This window comes from Aspergillus undulatus (genome assembly GCF_047715775.1).
Source record: "Aspergillus undulatus strain CBS 261.88 unplaced genomic scaffold BDV17scaffold_48, whole genome shotgun sequence".
NCBI lineage: Eukaryota > Fungi > Ascomycota > Eurotiomycetes > Eurotiales > Aspergillaceae > Aspergillus > Aspergillus undulatus.
In genome coordinates, this window is record NW_027396652.1 from 115,377 (window position 1) to 133,885 (window position 18,509).

The following is an 18,509-nucleotide window of genomic DNA, read 5'->3' on the forward strand; positions in this document are numbered from 1 at the left end:
TCCGATGCTCTCAACAAGTCCAATAACCTCTGCTATAATCAACACCACACTGCAGTTCATTGATGCCACAACTGAAGTTGGGATGCTTGATAATTCGTTCGTTGACCTTGACCAAATGACCTGGTATAAGACTGTTTCCCTGGAACCCGAAGACTACCGTGACTTCAAAGCTGACCTTCTCTTGAAGCACATGATCCAACTGCGATCAAAAGGCCCGTTCTGATGCTTTGGCGGCGTTCGGATGGCCTAAATCCCAGATAAAGTGTACCATGTCTGCCACGATGTTCGCCGATTGCCTACAGGTTACTCATGATTCAGGGCCTCCCAGGAACTGGGAAGTCTCTCACCTTGGTTGCTGGTTGCCATTCATGGTGCTGAAAAAGTTTTTTTATTGGGCTGCAGACACGCCTTCATTGAAGCTCTTGTTGGCGGACGTCGTGTTTCTTGAAGTGGATAGAAACGGGATGTTCTAGACAAGAGCGAACTGAACTCAAGAAAGAAAGCCGGTGAACTTCAAGCCGAACTTGACGTCGCTAAGCAATCCGCGTCCAGACCCGTAGACCTCGCGAAGAGGGTAGCAAACCTTGAGGACCAGTTCAAGTCTGCAGGCGATGTCATCGGGAGCAGTCTAATCAGGTCGTGGCAGCCTTTCCATCTCACTCTCACGATCCGTGATGCATTTACTGAATCGGAATCTCGCAGCCAGCCTTTAGTTGCCATCATGTGCAGCTATGATGCCCTAACTACACCAAGTACACGAATAACTTGACTTTCTTCTAAGTCTAACCAAAATGGCTCCTACTATAAATGATGGCTGCAATCCTTAGTAACAGGTCATTTAATAGTTTAGCTTGCTTTAGAATATCACGAACACTCAAATCAGAAAGATGCCATGGAAATACTGCAGGCAAAGAGACATCTGTTCAAGGAAAGAGTTTTTTTCCTAAAACCGCTGATTTGCATCACGCGCACGACGAAGATAGCCTTGGCCCTTTGGGGTGTCCCTCAAGGACACAACTACATCGGTTGGCCGGTTGTCGGCCCACAAGGGATCCAACAAGTCCCGTGCACAAGTACAAGAGGGTCTTAGACTGCCCCTCTTTGCAGCTAGCGATTTCAACGACGCAGTATATGGGATTCCAGTCTACAAAGTCTTCCAAACCTGTATCAAATCCTCAAATATGGCACTTTCTAGCAACTTCGCCGCAGCTCTGGTATTGGTGCCTTCCTCACCAAATGGGTAGAGGCAAATGCCTTGGCCTCACCTCTCAGCCGCAGTGTACGCATTGCTAAGCGTCGACGACGCAAGGCCAGGCGAGCGGCCCCCCTCAGCGCCAGACCGTGGCCCCAGAACTGGCAGTGAATGTATCCATCCAGCACCAACCAGTCTATGATCGAAGTGGAGGGCTGAATATACCCTTGTCTGAACCAGGAATTCCAGTGAATGTCGCGGCTGCTACTACCAGGTGCCTTGATATAGTCATAGCTATGACCTGGTTGGCGCTCGTGTTCCAGGCGTGTTCTTCTGTCAGAGGGAGGCGACGAGGAGCGTTTGGTTAGATAGGTTACAACGGGGATCCTGATACGTTGATAATCCCCGCGCTGTGCTGGGTCATTCTACCTTGCCTCTCGCAGAAGTTCGCTCGGAACGAGGGGCCCAATTGGCGACGCGTGAGCGACAGAGCTCAAAGATGGCACTTTGAGCAAGCAGTACTGAAACCATAAAGGACGCCGGGGGCGAGCAATGGCCGGACTGGGGGCATGGCTTCGGCATGGGCGGTGACGTGATTGGGAAAATTATAGAGAGACCAGAACCTGGACAGCGCCTGGAATTGGGGCTGGCGAACCGCTTGGGGGCTGGCGAGGGTATCGGGTTACATTGGGTATGTTTGTGTTGGCGGGAGATTCGAATATTGAGCAGATACCCAACATCCTGTGTGGCTTTGTCTCTTTACTGAGCTATTCAGCTTAGCAGTTAGCTCAATTTACCCCTCGCCCCATAACGCTTTGCGACGAGCACTGATTAGATGCGCGAAGTTGAATCGTGGCTGGCTAACCCTGGCAATTAACCCTAAAGAGTCTTCCTAGACCAAAACGGGTGCCCCGGATTTTACATTCTCGAACGGCCAAGCTTGGGGATGTCCAAGAGCGACCGAGATTTCGAGGCCAACTAGCTTGCACGCCTTTGGTTTCGTGGAAAAAAAGAAAGACATCCAGCTGCTGCAGATTGAGACAGTTTGGAAGGCAGGTGTGTGGCTTGCTCCTGGAGGTGTTTAAGCGCACCCCCTCCGACCTGCCTGATGGTTTCTTCAGCAAGCCCTATGTTGATGTGGACGTTACAGTAAGTGGCTGCAGGATTTTCCTGATATCATGCAGAACGCTGTCGCTGCATACGATATCCCGGCGTGTCACACCGAAATTGTCGAATCGGTGCACTCGGATATCTAGGCTGAGGTGAAATATGGTCCGCCTGATAACTTGATTGCCCTAGCTGCCTTCGCCTCATACCGGGGGAGTGGGCGGATTAGCATTTCGACTCAGCGTTGCAGCACAGACTCACGAAACAACCTAGTCTATCCTTCTTGCAGAAAGCCCACCACGAAGCTCTCCTCGTTTCTGCGATGCCGGTAGATCGCGAAGGGCGGCAAAATCAAGTACCGCGGTCTGCCCACACTGAGCTTCATTAGCTATTCGCTTGGCTACACGAATGAGGCCTTTGCTTTTAAGAATCTGGCCGCATGGCCACTACCAAGACGATATAGACGCTCATACCAGGGAAACTGCTTCGGTTAACCCCGACAAAAGCAAGAGCCTCACCAACCCTGGCCCTGGTGGCAGCCCAGACTCTACAGTAGGGGCAAGTGGCAATATGGGCACTTATACCAAGGGCACCGCGTTAGTCAACCCTAAAAACACTGTAAACCTTACAAATCCTGGTGGCGATAGCAAGCCAGCCTCTACGGCTGGGGCGAACAACGAGACAGCATACCCAGGTGGCCCTTTTCAGGTGGTCAAATTTTCAGAATCGACAGAAAGAAAAGCTCGAAAGAAGACTACCAAACCCCACGGGATCCCCGTCAATGGGGTAACAGAGGTAGAGTACGGCAGGGGGGCCACGATGAAAGTGCCCGCCCGACCAACCGGAAACCAAAAGAAAAAAGACTGTCACGAAGATGGGAGATCCATGACTATTGAATCTCCTGAAATCCGCGTAAGCGTCGAGTCTCCTGACAGATTTGAACCCGTTTCCATTACACAAAGCCCCCAGTCAATGAGGGTACTTATTAGACCCGTCCACGTTAGTCAGGAGATACTGTACACCATTGTTCGCGTGACTAGCATTGACCCAGATCGACAAGCCGTTGTCGGGGATCTGCCCGCTATTTTTAGGAAAATTCATATATCTACGAATGCAAGTAGGGTTCTGATGGAGGGCGAGACACGGACACTGAGGTTGTTGCTGCTCAACTCTACCAACCAGACGAGTTAGAAGTTGACCCAGAAACTGGCCCCTGGGATAACTCTAATTCATGACAGTGAGCCTATAGTTAGTATTTCTCACGGCCTGGGTCCTGTAACTATTCCAGTTGAACCCCCAATTTCATGCTTATTACTGCAGACGCAGGAGATTATTCACCAGCTGAAATACTGAGCACGGCGCTTGACATGATCTTTCGCAACTATGACTCGCCAGTTCCTTCTGTTCCCAGCACTACTAGCAATCAGATCGAGCCTGGACCCGAGCGGCCGGTGGTCGCCGACACTACTGACCCTGGGACTACTATGGTTCACCTCGGATTTATACATTGACAATGTGTACTTGGGTATATACCAGTATCTCCAGATGGAGCGCCCATCTGCATTTCATTGGGCTGGCTAATGCAAGGCTTGACGACCTGGAAGAACTGAGGAATGTCCTGTATGACTGGGTCAAAGCGGCTCTGGCAGCCTACAGCCGTGCTAGGCGAGGATGGTAATCACAATCTATCTCGGCCGACGAGGATAAGGAAATCCGAAACAACTACTATCGGATAGTCCGGCGCCCAAAGAGAGAGCGCTGGGAGACGTTCCTACAAGGATCACCGGAATCTGGTCTTGATGACAAGGATCGGTGCTGGCTTGCTCTTAAATTCACCATGTCCAGGAGCACAGCCACTACACTGACCCTTAAAGGATCACAGGGTGAGCTAGTCACATCTATTGAGGATAAGGAGGCCTTAGTTCGAAAATGGAAAGTGACCAGAGGAATCCTGCTTAGGAAGTCGAATAAACCTGACTACAGCCTGGTCAAAGCGTACCGGGTGATCGGTCTTCTAAACTGCCTGGGAAAGGTGGCGGAGAAGATGGCGGCTGATGCTATTGCTGATCACTGTGAGGCTAGGAATAGTCTACACCCAGGAACAATGGGCGGCCGCAAACAACGAAGCTCAATCGATGCAGTTACATGTCTTATCCAGTCTACTCATGAGGCCTAGAGGCAACAATAGCTCATGCGAACCCTATTCATGGATATAAAAGGGGCGTTCGACCATGTCAACTCGGCAAAGCTGATAATCGTGATGCTCGAAAAAGAGGATTCGATGGGGATTTGATCCGGTGGGTGAGGTCATTTCTGACAGACCGGCAAGTCCGGTTGGTTTATTGACAACATACAATGCCCCACCTAGAAGATTGATTCAGGGGTGCCTCAAGGATCCCCGGTATCCCCTATCCTGTTCCTTTTTTATATCTGTGGACTGTTCGACGCAGTGGAGAAGGCTGTCCCTGGAGTGCAACCTCTGTCCGTTGCAGATGATGTTGGTCTTCTAGCGCCGGGATGCTCAGTACAAGAAGTATGCGGCAACTTGCAGGGAGCGACAGAGGTTGCTGTACAATGGGGCCGTGAAAACATGGTCCAGTTTGACTCGGAGAAAACAGAGGCCATCCTGTTCACCCGAAAACGCGGCCGACAACTTGGGAACCAAATCCGGCGAGCCCGTATCAAGGTGGGGGCCATCGGGTCTCATTTAACCAAGACGCCACTCGATGGTTGGGCATCTGGCTAGAAGCCGGCCTGACATTGAAGACGCACCTATCGAACGTGTCTCCCGGAAAGCACGAAATGCGGAGGCGCGCGTACGATCCCTATGCAGGGTCCATGGATTGGCTCCAGGGCTAGTCCGGCGGATACTATGGCGCTGAGCTCTGGTGGCGTGGCCAGAAAGACGGGCAAGCTGGAATACAACACATGAGTAACCGTCAAGCACGGGCGATTACGGGCATGCTAGAGTCCGCCACAATCGGACCACTAGTCAAAGAAGCAGGACTTACGCCGGCAGAGGCTCTCCTAGAGAAACGACAACTAGGATACACATGTCCCCTGCTTAGCCTACCGGGTGACCAACCAGCTAAGAACATTCTCCCAGTGAGTTTCAGAGGAGGGGACCAGCATATCCAACCCGGGGAGCAGGCACCTGGGAACAGATGGTGGGCTGAAGTTGGTGAGCTAAAGCCACTATTCCTTCTAGCGCGTCAAATGGCTGCGATTTTACCAGCAGATCCTTCTGGAGGTGTTGAAACCATGCAGAGAGCGGAGAAAAATCAATTCGCCGAATAAATTAAGGTTCTAAGCATGGATGAGGCCATTATAGCTGCTCGAGACGTCTGCCCAAGACGGTCTCTGCGGTCCGATGACTCCAGAATATAAAAAAGGGCAGAGCAGGCGCAGGGATTGCATGGCGAAATCCGGAAGGTGCATGCAAAACGCAAGGCTTCCCGATGGGGAAAAATTCCAAGAAGTCTTTGATGCCGAGCTTCTAGGATCCCTTCAGGCACTGAAAAAGGCTAAGCAAATCATGGGAAGAGGCCCTGTGGTTATTCTGCTTGACTCCCAAGCAGCGATCGCCAGATTATAACATACATCAGCTGGACCAGGTCAAGCTCTTGCTGTTTAGGTTCATGTGGCCGCCCGAGAACTCCAAACTCGGGGTCTGGAGCCCATCATCCCATGGGTGCCAGGTTATTCTGGAATAGAAGGAAATGAGATGGCAGATCAAGCAGCCAAATAAGTAGCAGGTAAACCTGGGTCCGCACTTGAAGGACTCTCTCTGGCATTCACCAGAAGAGTCTGCACATAAGCAACTAAAGCATCCAAGCAAGAATGGATTGCACGGACTCTAGCAAAGTGTCCCTGTCAGAGCCGACAGGTTTACAAGCCATCTAAGGGTTGGGAGTTGGATCCCCGTGCAGCACGAGCCTCGAAAGAGCTAGCCAGCCGGTACCACCAGCTCAAAACTAGACACGCGATGATCGGCGCTCATCTACATAAGATTCAGGCCCGGCAAAGTCTGGCCTGTCAAGGATATGGAGAGCCAAGGGAGACAGTCCGCCATCTGATCCTTGGGGAGCTTAAAGCCACGGAAGCTGTCTTACAGTTTCTAGTATCCACAGAGGCGGCCCAGCACCTAGAATACGCCCGGAGAGCGCTGAAGCAGGTTATGAGAGATGGCGAATGGGGACTAGAGATCCTGGAGGAGGCAGAACGATCAGGAGAAGGATGACAAACAGGGTAGCCTGGGCTTATGGGCCTAGGGAGCACCCTGGAATAGATAGAATACGAGGAGAGCTTCAAATTGTCGAAAGCCCTGCGCAAGCAAGCAGTCTAGGGTGAGGAAAAGGACTTAGAAGAACTATGGATGTGGGCACAACGCCTAGGAACTGTTTGGAGACCGAGACAGCTAGCCGGCTTCAGCCAGAAGGTTGTTTCTCTATCTTACATCATGTGGTCTATCATAGCCGCAAGGCTCGGTATGGACATTAAATTTGATTAAATAATAATAATAATAATAATAATAATAATTTACTGTACGCTGGACTACTGGGCACTGGGTCATTTTGGTTTGCGTATCAAGTCGATCTATACCTTTCAAGGCCAGTATGAATGCCATACACCATTTCGTCCTCCATATATGGCATCGCCTACTAGAACCCTCGTGCAGTTCTGCGTTTATTATTACTCTAGTGCAATGCGCCACATTCTAATACAGTTCACCCCAACGCAATGCATTACGTTCTCCTCACCTATATCGGGCTGGACAATTATCCAATAACGGCTTAAGCAAGTACTGGCAGACGGACTTCTGGAAGGTGAAATCATTCCAATCAGGACGCGCGGCCGAGGTGGTAAAAGTGCATTCAATGCACCTAGTCGCTGCCTCGAGGTAGAATGGCATCATGTCACCTTCATCTTCACTATACGTAACCCATTCCTGGGCGACCTCGTATCTGGATCCGAAGGATGGAAATAACTTGAGGCCGTGGTTCTCTGCGAATTCCTCGATGGGTTGGGCGTGCCAGAGTTCGAGGAGGAGGATACCGAGTTCGAGCATCGACTCGCGAGTGTTGTGGTGGGGCATGGCGCATGTTGGCCGGCAGTTGTGGAAGGTGGCTTTGATGAAGGGGAGGTACTTAGGACTTTGGGTGGGTCTCTTGTTCTCTTTAGTGTAGGTCTCGGGGATAAAGAAGATGGATGAACTTGTAAGCGGAAGGGGCAGCCAGGGAGTTGAGTGAAGTTGTAGGACGGCTAAAGCAATGTTGTACGATAGAGCTATGCGGTGGTTAAGGGGTATTGGTGGTATATTTGCATGCGAGCCGGTGAGTAGAGCTGTTAGGGTTAACGGGGAAGAGCCCGAGATATCTGTAGTCTGGAGAGACGTTGGCCTCGTCCTTGGTGGACGTGCAATGGAGCAAAGTTTTCCACTTCCTAAAAGACATATATCCACGCTGGCTCCCCTTCCATGCCTCGAGGACACTAGGGAACACAGGTTATGAATGTGGACGAGGCCAGGGGCGGTCGTAGTCACTGGGTTCGGGAGATTGAACGTCACGACAGGTCGGGGACTGGGTAGAGCAGGGTTCGGCCTAGAGGTAAGTGGTAAACGTGAGCTTCCAATGTCTCCAGGTACAAACTGCAGGACTTACCCATCGTCTTCGTCGTCATTGTCGTCTTCTTCAATGACCTGAATCTCGGTCTTATAACTCCACGCATCTTGGTTCCAGAGCGTGTCTTTTCCCGCACAGAGCGCCACTTCAAACACAACTGGCGGTTTTCGAAGCATTCTTGGTTTCTTTCCCTCTAATAGGGCGGACCTCGTCTGTAGGAATAGTTGCACCTCATGTTGGTCGTGACAGGTATGTAGATAGCCCTGAGAGATAGCAGAATATAGACGATGCGCCGAGCCACGTACCGAAGCAAGGGCAGAGGTAAACTTCGTGATTGTTCGCGACGTTGATTGTACGGTGACGGCTTCTCTTCGTGTGCTCTGTTTGTTGATCCGGCCTAATATTTTCGCAGACGCTTCGAGGCTTGCTATCTGGGCATCAATGTCTTCCTTCTGCAGACTGAACTTGATCTTTTTGTGGAAATCAAAGTCGCCGTTTGTCTTTGGAGTGCTTCGAACAATGGCAGTGAGGTCAGTAGATTCAATCTAGCAGCAGGTTCGATTAGTGTCTCTGTTGCAAAACGCACAGGGTGTGAAAGTGGAAGTCCTGGCTCACATACTCTTCTCCCGCTGGACACGAGGCCGTTGAGGTTCTGTACGATATGACATATCGTACCCTGACAACGCGCAAGAGCACTCAGGTAGAGCTGGAAGCCTTCTCCTAGATAGTCCTGGATTGCGTCCGCCACCTCCCGATCGCGCAAGAGATCGAGGTCCGGGTCGGACAGGAAGGTCTTGATCTTGTCTTGCTCGAGATCTGTCGATCGTAATGCAACGTCAACGTCCGATCTGATGAAATAGATCTGTTCGTTCAGCGACTGGATCAATCTGTCGATATGAGGCTCCTTGCTCATGAACCAGATGTACCGCTGTTTACTCTCCTTGTATGCCTTGAGGGCGGAGACTACCAGTGGTATTGCTCCGAGCAGGATACCGACAACCTCAACGCCAGACATCTGTGACAGTTGGCAGCATTGGGGTCGAATAAACTAAGGAAGTGAGGCCCCGAGCAGTGCGAGATCTCAAGAGAGGGGCTCAGTCAGATTCTAGCAGGGTTAGCTGACAGCGGCTGGACCCTGGTCGCTGACGTGGCATGCTTACAGCGCATGTTCGACTTTGAGCCGTAAAGGTCAATCACATCAGTGTCTCAAAGGCAAGGGTGTCTTAGCATTGTTGTCTCCTCCAGCTCCGAAAAAAACAACAGTCTTGTCTAACAAAGGCAATGCAGTAAGCTAAGTCATCGTTGTTGAGAGATGGACACAACAAACGCGACGCTTGCCGCTGTCGGGCGCGAAATCAGGGAGCTTACTAGAGAGCTTGAAGGTTCAGATGCCACTGGGAACTCCGCATGGGCAAGGTTGGACAACGAAATGGCGCGGTTTGACTTATGGGCTCGCAATCTTGGACTGTATACGGGAGGACACAGCTCGCTCGATTACCGCTTCCGTGATGCGCAGCTACTGTTTGATCACACCCTCAGTCTCCTAAGAGACTTGTCAAGGGTACTGTCTCAGTGTGAGTACATCCCTTGGTGCGAGCTCAGCGGAGAGTAGGCGTGGTAATCGGCGTGTTATTAGTGCTAAAGGTCGCCACGAGAGATGTGAGTCCGGACGAGGGGGATGTCTCTGAAGATTCTGAAGAAGAGGACGTATCTTCATATCAAGAAAGGCCGCTATTTGGGGTTCTCACCGATAGTACTGCGGCCACAATTGATAAGCTTTACCGTCTCGCCTTCAAGATACGGAACCCTGCCATGCGACTTGGAAGTTCAAGGGCACTCGGATATCGTGAAGTTGACCAACAGACGGGAGTTGATCTTATACAGCAATTCGCTGTTCAGGACGAACGTTACATCCAGGATCTTTTCCGCAGTTATAGCCCTTTGCAGGAGGGAGATCACTATCTGATAGCGCGGCTTGCGAAGGCAAATACCCGTCGAAGACAGCAGTTCCGATACTGGAAGAAGCGAAGGGAGGCAGTTGAGCGTCTGTCAATGGCTGATCTCGTGGGCGAGTGTGCTGATAAAGGCGAGATGCAGATCCCAGAAGAACCACAGAATCTGTTCGTGCCTGGTTTGGAGCCGATCGTGGTCGCACCTTCCCAACCATCGACCGCAACGTGGTTGGATACGGGAAAAGTAAAACTGGATGAGGATATGTCTGTCATTTCGACTGTGTCATTCCTACCCACTGATGATGACGAGAACGGGGATTCCATTTTGTTGCCAGCTCCGCCCAACCCTGGTCCTGACGCTAAAGAGTTCGAATGCCCGTATTGTTTCACCATTTGCCCACGAAAAATGCTTAATAAGAAGCACTGGGAGTGAGTGTTGTTCCTGCTTGGGGGCTTCTAGAAATAACTCATCTGAAGGACGCATATCCTGCGAGATCTTCGGCCGTACATCTGCACATACAGCCGCTGCAAAGCGCCCGATCAGCCGTACGATAGCATCGGAGACTGGATTAATCACGAGGTTCTCAATCACGGCGTGCAAGCGTCAAACAAAGAAGGACTGCAGGTCACGCCTTCCGAATCACAGACACAACGAGCTTGCCCTTTTTGTCTGATGTCCGCTGTCAGCCCGTTCCACATCGCGTCCCACCTTCGCAGAATCGCCTCGTTTGCACTGCCGCGATATACCGGCGATGATAACACCGGGGATGAGAGTGGGCTCTCGGATGAAGCTGAGTTGAGGTCTCGGCAGTCTAAGCTTCCAGGAGCCACGTTCAGCAATGACAGTGGGAAGGGACCTGGAAATGACCAACTAGCGAGTGAACCCAAGTATATTGCCTCGTCATCGCTAAAGGATATCGAGCAGCTCATACCTCGCAATGAAACTAATCTGATGAATGTGCACAACTTTCTAGGCACCTTAGACAAGGGATCACAGCCCTTGTCTGGAAAAGACGAATCAAGTACTGTGGACAACAATCATAAGAGTTTCTATGACTCTGACATGGAGCTGGATTACGACGCCTATGCTGGAGGCGACTATGGGTACAACTCTATGCCTTCTAGCAGCGGCAGCCAAGCGGACGGGACCCCCCACTCCCAGAACATAGCCCCGCCTGCACACCAGCAGGACCAGGAGCTGCCGTACGCCAGACTTGAGCCTGATGGTCGACTTGCTGATCGTCCTAGCAGTCCAGTCGAATTTGAGCGCAAGGACACCGAAACAAACGAGCCGCTACAAGAAGATACATTGTCTCAGAGCAATAATAATGCTGACACTGATCAAAGGGACGTGCCTGCTCCCCACGAAACTTATAATCCAACGGAAGACGCCCTAGCGCTACGTGACGCTCTCTCTCGCTCGCGCAACATCGACACCAAGACCTTGATCCAGATCCTTCCCCATTTGACGAACCACGAAATGCTCGACCTCCGCAAAGAATACAAGAAACATGTCAAGATCTCCGGAAAAGGAGTCAACTTGGCTAAACACATCCGTGTCAAGCTCGGCAACAGTGCCATTGGGAAAGTTTGCTACGCAACCGCCCTGGGCCGTTGGGAGTCCGAAGCCTTCTGGGCAAACTGCTACTACCAATTAGGGTCCTCTAGGCGTGAGCTCCTCATAGAGTCTCTATTTGGCCGTTCCAACGGCGAAATGCGCGAAATCAAAAATTCTTTCAAGGACTCGCAGTACGCTGATAGCCTAGAGAAATGTATGATGGCCGAGCTGAAGGCGGATAAGTTCCGCACGGCTGTTTTGCTTGCTCTTGAGGAGGGCCGGCAGAGTGAGTGCGATACTGTCGATACCGAGCTTGTACACCGTGACGTGCAAGCTCTACACGCCGCTCTTATATCACGAAATGGTGGCGAGACAGGGATGATGTATATTATTGTTCGCCGAAGCGACTCGCACTTGCGTGAGGTATTGCGCGCTTACGAGAAGAACTACAACCGGAATTTTGCCCGTGAGATGATCCAGAAATCTCAAAATCTTGTCGTACGTCCCCCACCAGCCCTTCTATGCTTGACTAATATATATTCCTAGGGCGAAACGCTCGCACATATCCTCAACGGTGCCATAAATCGCCCCATGCGCGACGCGTTGCTTCTTCATCAAGCTCTCCACGAGTCACGCTCCGGCGGAGGGAGGTCAGAGCTGTTGATTTCCCGGCTTGTCCGTCTACATTGGGAGCCGCGGCATTGCGAAAACGTCAAGGCAGAGTTCCGTCGGCGTTATGGACAGCGCCTGGAAGAGGCGATCGTGGAGGAGATCCTTCCGTCTAGTGGTGGCAGTGAATGGGGAGAGTTCTGTATTCAGTTGGCGCTAAGCTCGAGGTCGCATGCTGCGAAGGGTTGAAGGTGGGTTTTTATCGTGGCGTGGATGTTTGCGGTCTCTCTGTCTTTCTGCTGCTTGTTTCCGGGATGATATTATGAATGAAAGGCGGCTCACTTTGGTTATTCAGAAATTAACACCAGTTATGCTTGACTGGCGCAGCCGCGTTCCTGCAGCTCGCCCAGTCGTTTCGCTGGCCAAGCCAACCATGTATATCCAGATCGGCCATGCAGTTTTGGCTTCATGACGAAGTTAATGAGTTTCTTTACGGGGACGTACCGAATCCTTTCTACAATGGGGGTGATGTGCTCATTGATGACGTCGGAGCTGTGAGGGATGCGTTTATGGATGGGGTTGAGTGGCTGAATCTGGGGCACTGACCCCTGAGGTAGATTGGAGAGGGTATGGGCTCAGGTGCGGCTCTGATATGCAAACAGGATAGACAGAGATGTTGTTTGAGACGAGCTATCGACAACAGCAGGGGCACAAGGAACGCTAGCATGGGCAACAACTATCCACATACAGGGAACAAGTCATGGCGTGAAAAGACGTTCGCTCTCAGAGAAAGAACGGCAATAACGCAGGGGCTAAAGACCTACCACTAGTAAACAGTAATAGAAGCGGACCCACTACTCTGATACCCCTCCGTCGTCACAATCTGATAATTGTGAGTGCCCAGCGTCATACCCAAACCAGCCCACGCATTGAAATGGTTGCCAGTAGTAGCACTGCCCGAAGTGCGCTTGGACTGGTGGACTGACCAGAAATGCGTGAATGTAGCAGTCCCCTCAATCGAGGGTGCATTATGCCGAGTTGCAGTGGTTAAAAAGTAGTTACTAGGTAGTTAACTTACTGAACTACCCTGCTTGCAGGGCAGGGGGGGGAAGGGAGGGAGGAACTGGTAAAATGCTGTTGATTAAAGTACTTTAGATATAGGAGGGAGTAGCAGGGGTCTATATAGCAAAACTAGTACTAGGTTTAATACTGGTGAATAAACCCTTATACCAGCCTAACCAGCTAACAAGTAGTAATCAAATAGTTACTAAGTAGTCAGAATAATATACATGCGGCTTTATTTATTTCCTTTTATAAGGCATGTCCTCTAAGATTGCTACCAGGTAATATATGAGCGTCAGCCTAGGCGTAAATTACTCGATATCGACCACTAATAATATCAAAGAATGAAGGTCTGGTTTCTCAATCTAGCTGCAAACGGTGGTTTAAATACACGGATAATAATAAGCATTCTAGCCGGAAACAGCAACTAGAAGAGACATAACTTTTGAACCGTGGAAATAGCAGAAAATTTCTGCATAAGTCTCGGTGATCCGAGGTCGTCATTCCGATATCCTAAATAGGCAGGTCGTACGGTCGACAGCGAAGTATGCACACTGCGTGACATAGTCTGTCAACTACAGCGGCAGGTATCCGTAGTCAAGCCTTCTTTGGGCTCTAGGCTAGAATCCAGCGCAGAATACTATATTACTGAAAGTTTATTACTTCAATTACTTCTTGAAGTTTCTGGATAAAAAGTTTGCTGCTCTCAAAAAGACTAACGCGCAGGGCCACTATTCCTATGACAACCAATCGCAAAGGGATCTATGAGAATGGAAATCTCACCAACAAGAATCCAGGAGCACAAATTATTTCTGTACGGCTTCTTCAGAATCGAAGTCTCGCCGCCACCCTCTAGTCGTCGTGATGTGCAGTTTCGACGCCTTAACCGCCAATGAAGAAAACATGTTTTTATTGGTGCCAAGACCACGGGCTAGCTGAGCAGGCACAGACCGATCTTGTTGCCAAAGGCTCCAGCCTGGTATCTATTTTTGATGGAATGGACACGAGCCTTGACATAACGTCCCCCAGTCATATACGAATGAGCCGTGCTTTGGGAGGAACCACCACAGATTTCGTCATGTTCGGCCACTGGAGATGTTGCAAACGCTCCAAAGAGGTAATAGCCGCGTCGGGCCCTGCATATTCTACTGTATCTGTCCCATATACAACTACAAAACGCCAAAGAGGGAGCTCTTGGTTATGCATCTAGCTCGCTGTGGATCCAAGCGGAAGCCTATTCGCACGAAAAGGGTACCCTGTACTTGCGATGGTTGCAACAGTGCGTACAATACGGTCGAGTTGATGGAATAACATATTCGGCAGGCCCACAAATTTTCCCGTTTGACGAGGTCCATATACGGAGTGTTAATGTGCTGTCACGGAGGCTATGAAGGATGAGTTGTTTTGCCTCCAGTCTGTCAGCTACGGAAAGCTCTATCGCTGCATACTGGGCACTGTTCAGGTTCAGCGAGACCACACTGGATGGAAAGGGACTCAAGCCAAATCCCCAGGCAGCGCTTCCGGAATTCACCAGGGCATGCTACCTAGTTATACCGGCAGAGCGCTAGCGCTCTTGCAAATGTCAAGACCCGACATTCGAAGAACTTTGCGGCATGGGCGCAGTACTGCCCGAGCACCACAAGTCACCAAGATCAAAGCATAGGCCAACTGGATGGATGTGGGCATGGTGGAAAAGAAGAGTCTGCCCACCAGGGGCAAGTAGTTTAAGTACCTAGGTAGTAAGTCTAGCCGGCGAGTAATGAACAGTCGTCCCATCGTCGGTAAAGAAGAGAATTAGAGCGACACATTCGTGCTTACGGACTCAAGAACAACATTGCATGAGATACTACATGAGGGATGGGAGATCAGTATCACCCCCACGGGATTTTTATATACCAAGTTACGAAAGCATCAATCATTCAATAATGCATTCAGAGTTTATTGAGCTAGCCAGAAAAGTGCCATTCCAGAGATACACTACAACAGGGCACAGAGAGGGCGTTTTCCACTGAAGCATCCTAAGCGCCATGATACAATGTTGACTGGTCAACGTAAAATGACCTCAATCCCCTATCCGTACATATTCTATTCTAGCAACTGTTCGTTCTAGTTTTGACAGTTCGATTGCTACATCAAGTCGGTCGAAGAGTCCTCCGCACGTAATGAAAAGATCATGATGATCTTCAAGGTACCAGACAACAGAAAAGGAGATTATGTACCTCTGCATTCTCTTCTTCCCCAAGAGGTCTGACTACTATGGCCTCGGAGAGTATAGCCAACTTCGATAACCAGGAGAGTCACCCCAGCAGTGGGCTGGACGACCCCGACGCCGCCTTCGCAAAATCACAAGCGAACCCTTAAAGCAGCTTGTGAGGATAAAGTGTCGTTTGGGAGGCCACTGACAGATGATAGAATGGTGAACCTTTTGAGAATGGTTATCCATAAGCCGCGCGGGGAGTCAGCCCTGAGCCTGGAGCTGCTGGAGGTCTGCAGGAATTGCCTAAAGAGCCGGTCGGACGAACAGCTGAACGGGAGTAACAACCACGACACCTGCCATGATCCTAATTGATAAGCTTTCACTATGTCTAGCAATACTTCAGATGCGGTGGAGCTCAGCTCATTTGAAGCACTGTTACCAAGACATGGTAATGAGCTTCTCTACTCGCCTCGCGACGTCAGCCCTACACACAGAGTCGCCATCCCTTCGGCAGTTGAGCTGTCCGAAACCTTCGTCTCTGCGCAACTTCATTTCCCTGGGAACATGCTGGAAGTCCTTGAAGCAACTCGGACTCCTCCCATGGCCTGGTTCGCAGACACTAATGAGATTGAATCGTCGGCATCCACCTATCTGACGAATCCGCCAGCCCCGGGCAGCCCCGGGCAGCCCTGGCCGCAGTGCCTCAAAGGACAAGGATAAGAGATTCACGGCCTGGCCCCTGGCCATGAGCCTAACCAAGCCTTGGAGCTTCCTAGGGAGATTTAAAGACGCAAAGAGAAAAGCTTCTCCTGTTCACGCTGCGGTTTCAAGGCTGATACGAGGTACTTGTCCAAGATTGTTATAGAGGCAACAGAGGCCTAGGCTCTTGAAACCCTACCTAACTACCATTGATCGGTCAAGAACGATGGGCGGTGGTTGAGTTCAAATGCCACGCCCCATCTACTTCGATCTATTCGGTGGGTGTCAAACTTAGGGCTGCAACTCCAATCAACGCATGATCTGAATCTGGGCTTGGAAGAACAACGAAAATTGTGCATCGTTAAGATCGTCCAGCCAAGCCTGTTGCGGTTGTCGTTAGGTGGGCGTTGTATTCCGGCTGAAAGGCGGAAGTGTATGCATGAATTTGGCTTTCAGGGGCAAGTAAGTTAGATTCTTAGGTCAGATATGTCTACCTCTGCCTAAGGCAACTAGGGAATGAGCATGATGTTCAGAAAATTATACATTTAGACTATTATACAAGACAAAAGCTACCCCGAGTAGACATGGCATGACGTAGCGTAGCGTAGCAGCGTAATGAGTGGTATCATAACAATGCACCTGCACCCGGCATCATGCCCGAACCCCTCCTCGATACTGCTGTCCCGCTCTGCGAGTTCGCCAAATCGAATGAACCGCTCCGCGGACTCGTGCTGGCTGGCGGCACAAACGTCATCGGGTATGTAGAGCCGCTGGAGGGTGATTTTGGGAAAGAGTGACTGAGTCCCTGGTACTCGCTTCCTGCGCTGCTCCGTCCCGGGAGGACAAGTGTGCTTCCAAGGCTCGTTCCGCTATGAAAAGAGTCTCTGTTCTCCGCGCGGGATTCGAAAGGCTCTATAGAGGCCTCAGCTTTAGTTTGGTCACTAGGATCCGTAGCCCGTCTTTGCGTTATTATAGGTACAACGAAGCTCTTTGGTCCGGGCGGCGCTTCTGCCATATCTGAAAATGGGTCGGAGTCGTAAGGTGCTTGATTTAGAGGTTGTAGATTGGAGTATTGCATTTGTGGAGGGTCGGGCAAAAGGGTTGAAGGCGCCGGAGATTCGTCGGAGAGGTAGAACATGTGAGAACGGAAGTCTCGCCGCAGGCCTGTTCTTGAATTTGCAGATGCGCGGTCATCTTGCGGGTCTTCAGCTTGTTGGCGCCCTCGTCGGCGGAGAATGAGAAAGACAAGCAGGGCAATAAGTGCTATAAGTCCCAGGATACCAAATAGGACACCAAATATTGCGCCGTAGGGAGGTCCGTCTGAGTCATCATCGGATGCAGAGGGGATAGGATCTGACGAGGATGTGGTAGGTCGTGATGTCGTTGAGGTCTCGACGGTCAATGTCGTGTGAGTAAGAGAGTGATCTGCGGATGTGTTGTATATGCCTGTGCCCAGTCCTGGCGCGTTCGTAATGTTCTCATTAGATATAGATCGATCAGAGGATATATCTGATAGCGTTGTATTTCCAGCGAATGTCTCAACGGCGGACGGCACGTCGGTAATAGTAGTCGCGGAAACGTTTTCTTCGCTTGAAGGCTTCTGAGAGTCAGTTGCTCTTGGTTGTCGCGGGACCTTTGTACATCTGAGGCCCTGATGGAATATAATGGAAGGGTTTGTGGACATATCGCAGAAGTTCTGCTGGACCGTAGGCGAACTACATTGAGGGATGGCAATCGGAGGTTAAAAAAAGACGCCGTCTGAACAGCGAAGAAGATTGAAAATCACTGAAGGCGAAAGAAGGTATCCCAAGTAGTCGCAGGAGGAATATAAGGATAGAAAACTGGTCAGGCCATGGCAGATCGAAGGTTCGCCAGGAATCCTTCCGTCGAGAATAGGATAGCAGAGAGCAAGGAACGCCTCAGGAAAGTCAAGTTCGGAGAGCAGGCATCATCCTTGCCTAAGAATGGCACAAGGAGAGCCCTCGCCCGGGGTGTTGGGCTGTGCATGGACCCTTGAGAGAAACGCTATGACGCCGCAGCCGTCAACAGTCATGCAAATTTTGAAGCCTCAGCTCCTAGACTAGGGGTCTAGATGAGGCATAGGTTCCTGAGCGATGGCAAGTGAGGGATCAGAACGGAGGAATATGAAACACAGTCCGTCCAATGGGCCGGGTCGAATAATCTATAGAAGACCGACTCTAGTCGTTTTTGGAGTAGTCTGACCAGGGGTGCTTCCAGGCTGGAAAGAAGCGGTAGAATCGGCCAATGTCTCAGTCATCGTGAGCACAGAGTCAAGGACAACGACAGCATCTCTTACTTGTACAGCAGTACGCAGTTGCTCAGAGATGAATATTGGGGAAGCAATAGACACCCGCCGTTGACCCAAACAGGAAGGCAGGTCATGTGCGGATGAGTCAGCTTGTCTTGGCAGACCCCGTTGTGGCTCACGTGGCTCCACCTCCACCGTCTCCCCAGAATAATGCCATTTAATGTTGTCGTTGTCATTGACCAG

At 50.7% G+C, this 18,509-nt stretch overlaps 4 protein-coding genes across 4 annotated transcripts; 2 read left to right on the forward strand and 2 right to left on the reverse strand.

The window, feature by feature from the left end:
* Window positions 1–2,811: 2,811 nt before the first annotated feature.
* Window positions 2,812–3,586, forward strand: BDV17DRAFT_165977 (uncharacterized protein). The gene has a single exon (XM_073754735.1). It carries the CDS (start codon window positions 2,870–2,872, stop codon window positions 3,488–3,490), a length of 621 nt encoding a protein of 206 aa, XP_073612748.1. The 5' UTR covers window positions 2,812–2,869; the 3' UTR covers window positions 3,491–3,586.
* A 3,401-nt stretch (window positions 3,587–6,987) lies between these two features.
* Window positions 6,988–9,111, reverse strand: BDV17DRAFT_165990 (uncharacterized protein). The gene is made up of 4 exons (XM_073754736.1): window positions 9,081–9,111; window positions 8,540–9,025; window positions 7,960–8,465; window positions 6,988–7,899 (listed from the first exon to the last, which is right to left on the reverse strand). Exons 2-4 carry the CDS (start codon window positions 8,933–8,935, stop codon window positions 7,056–7,058), a joined length of 1,746 nt encoding a protein of 581 aa, XP_073612749.1. The 5' UTR covers window positions 8,936–9,025; window positions 9,081–9,111; the 3' UTR covers window positions 6,988–7,055.
* A 922-nt stretch (window positions 9,112–10,033) lies between these two features.
* On the forward strand, window positions 10,034–12,421 carry BDV17DRAFT_166021 (uncharacterized protein). Its single transcript, XM_073754737.1, has 3 exons — window positions 10,034–10,301; window positions 10,367–11,928; window positions 11,977–12,421. Exons 1-3 carry the CDS (start codon window positions 10,127–10,129, stop codon window positions 12,286–12,288), a joined length of 2,049 nt encoding a protein of 682 aa, XP_073612750.1. The 5' UTR covers window positions 10,034–10,126; the 3' UTR covers window positions 12,289–12,421.
* Window positions 12,422–16,536: 4,115 nt separating this feature from the next.
* On the reverse strand, window positions 16,537–17,930 carry BDV17DRAFT_166042 (uncharacterized protein). The gene has a single exon (XM_073754738.1). It carries the CDS (start codon window positions 17,679–17,681, stop codon window positions 16,623–16,625), a length of 1,059 nt encoding a protein of 352 aa, XP_073612751.1. The 5' UTR covers window positions 17,682–17,930; the 3' UTR covers window positions 16,537–16,622.
* Window positions 17,931–18,509: the final 579 nt, after the last annotated feature.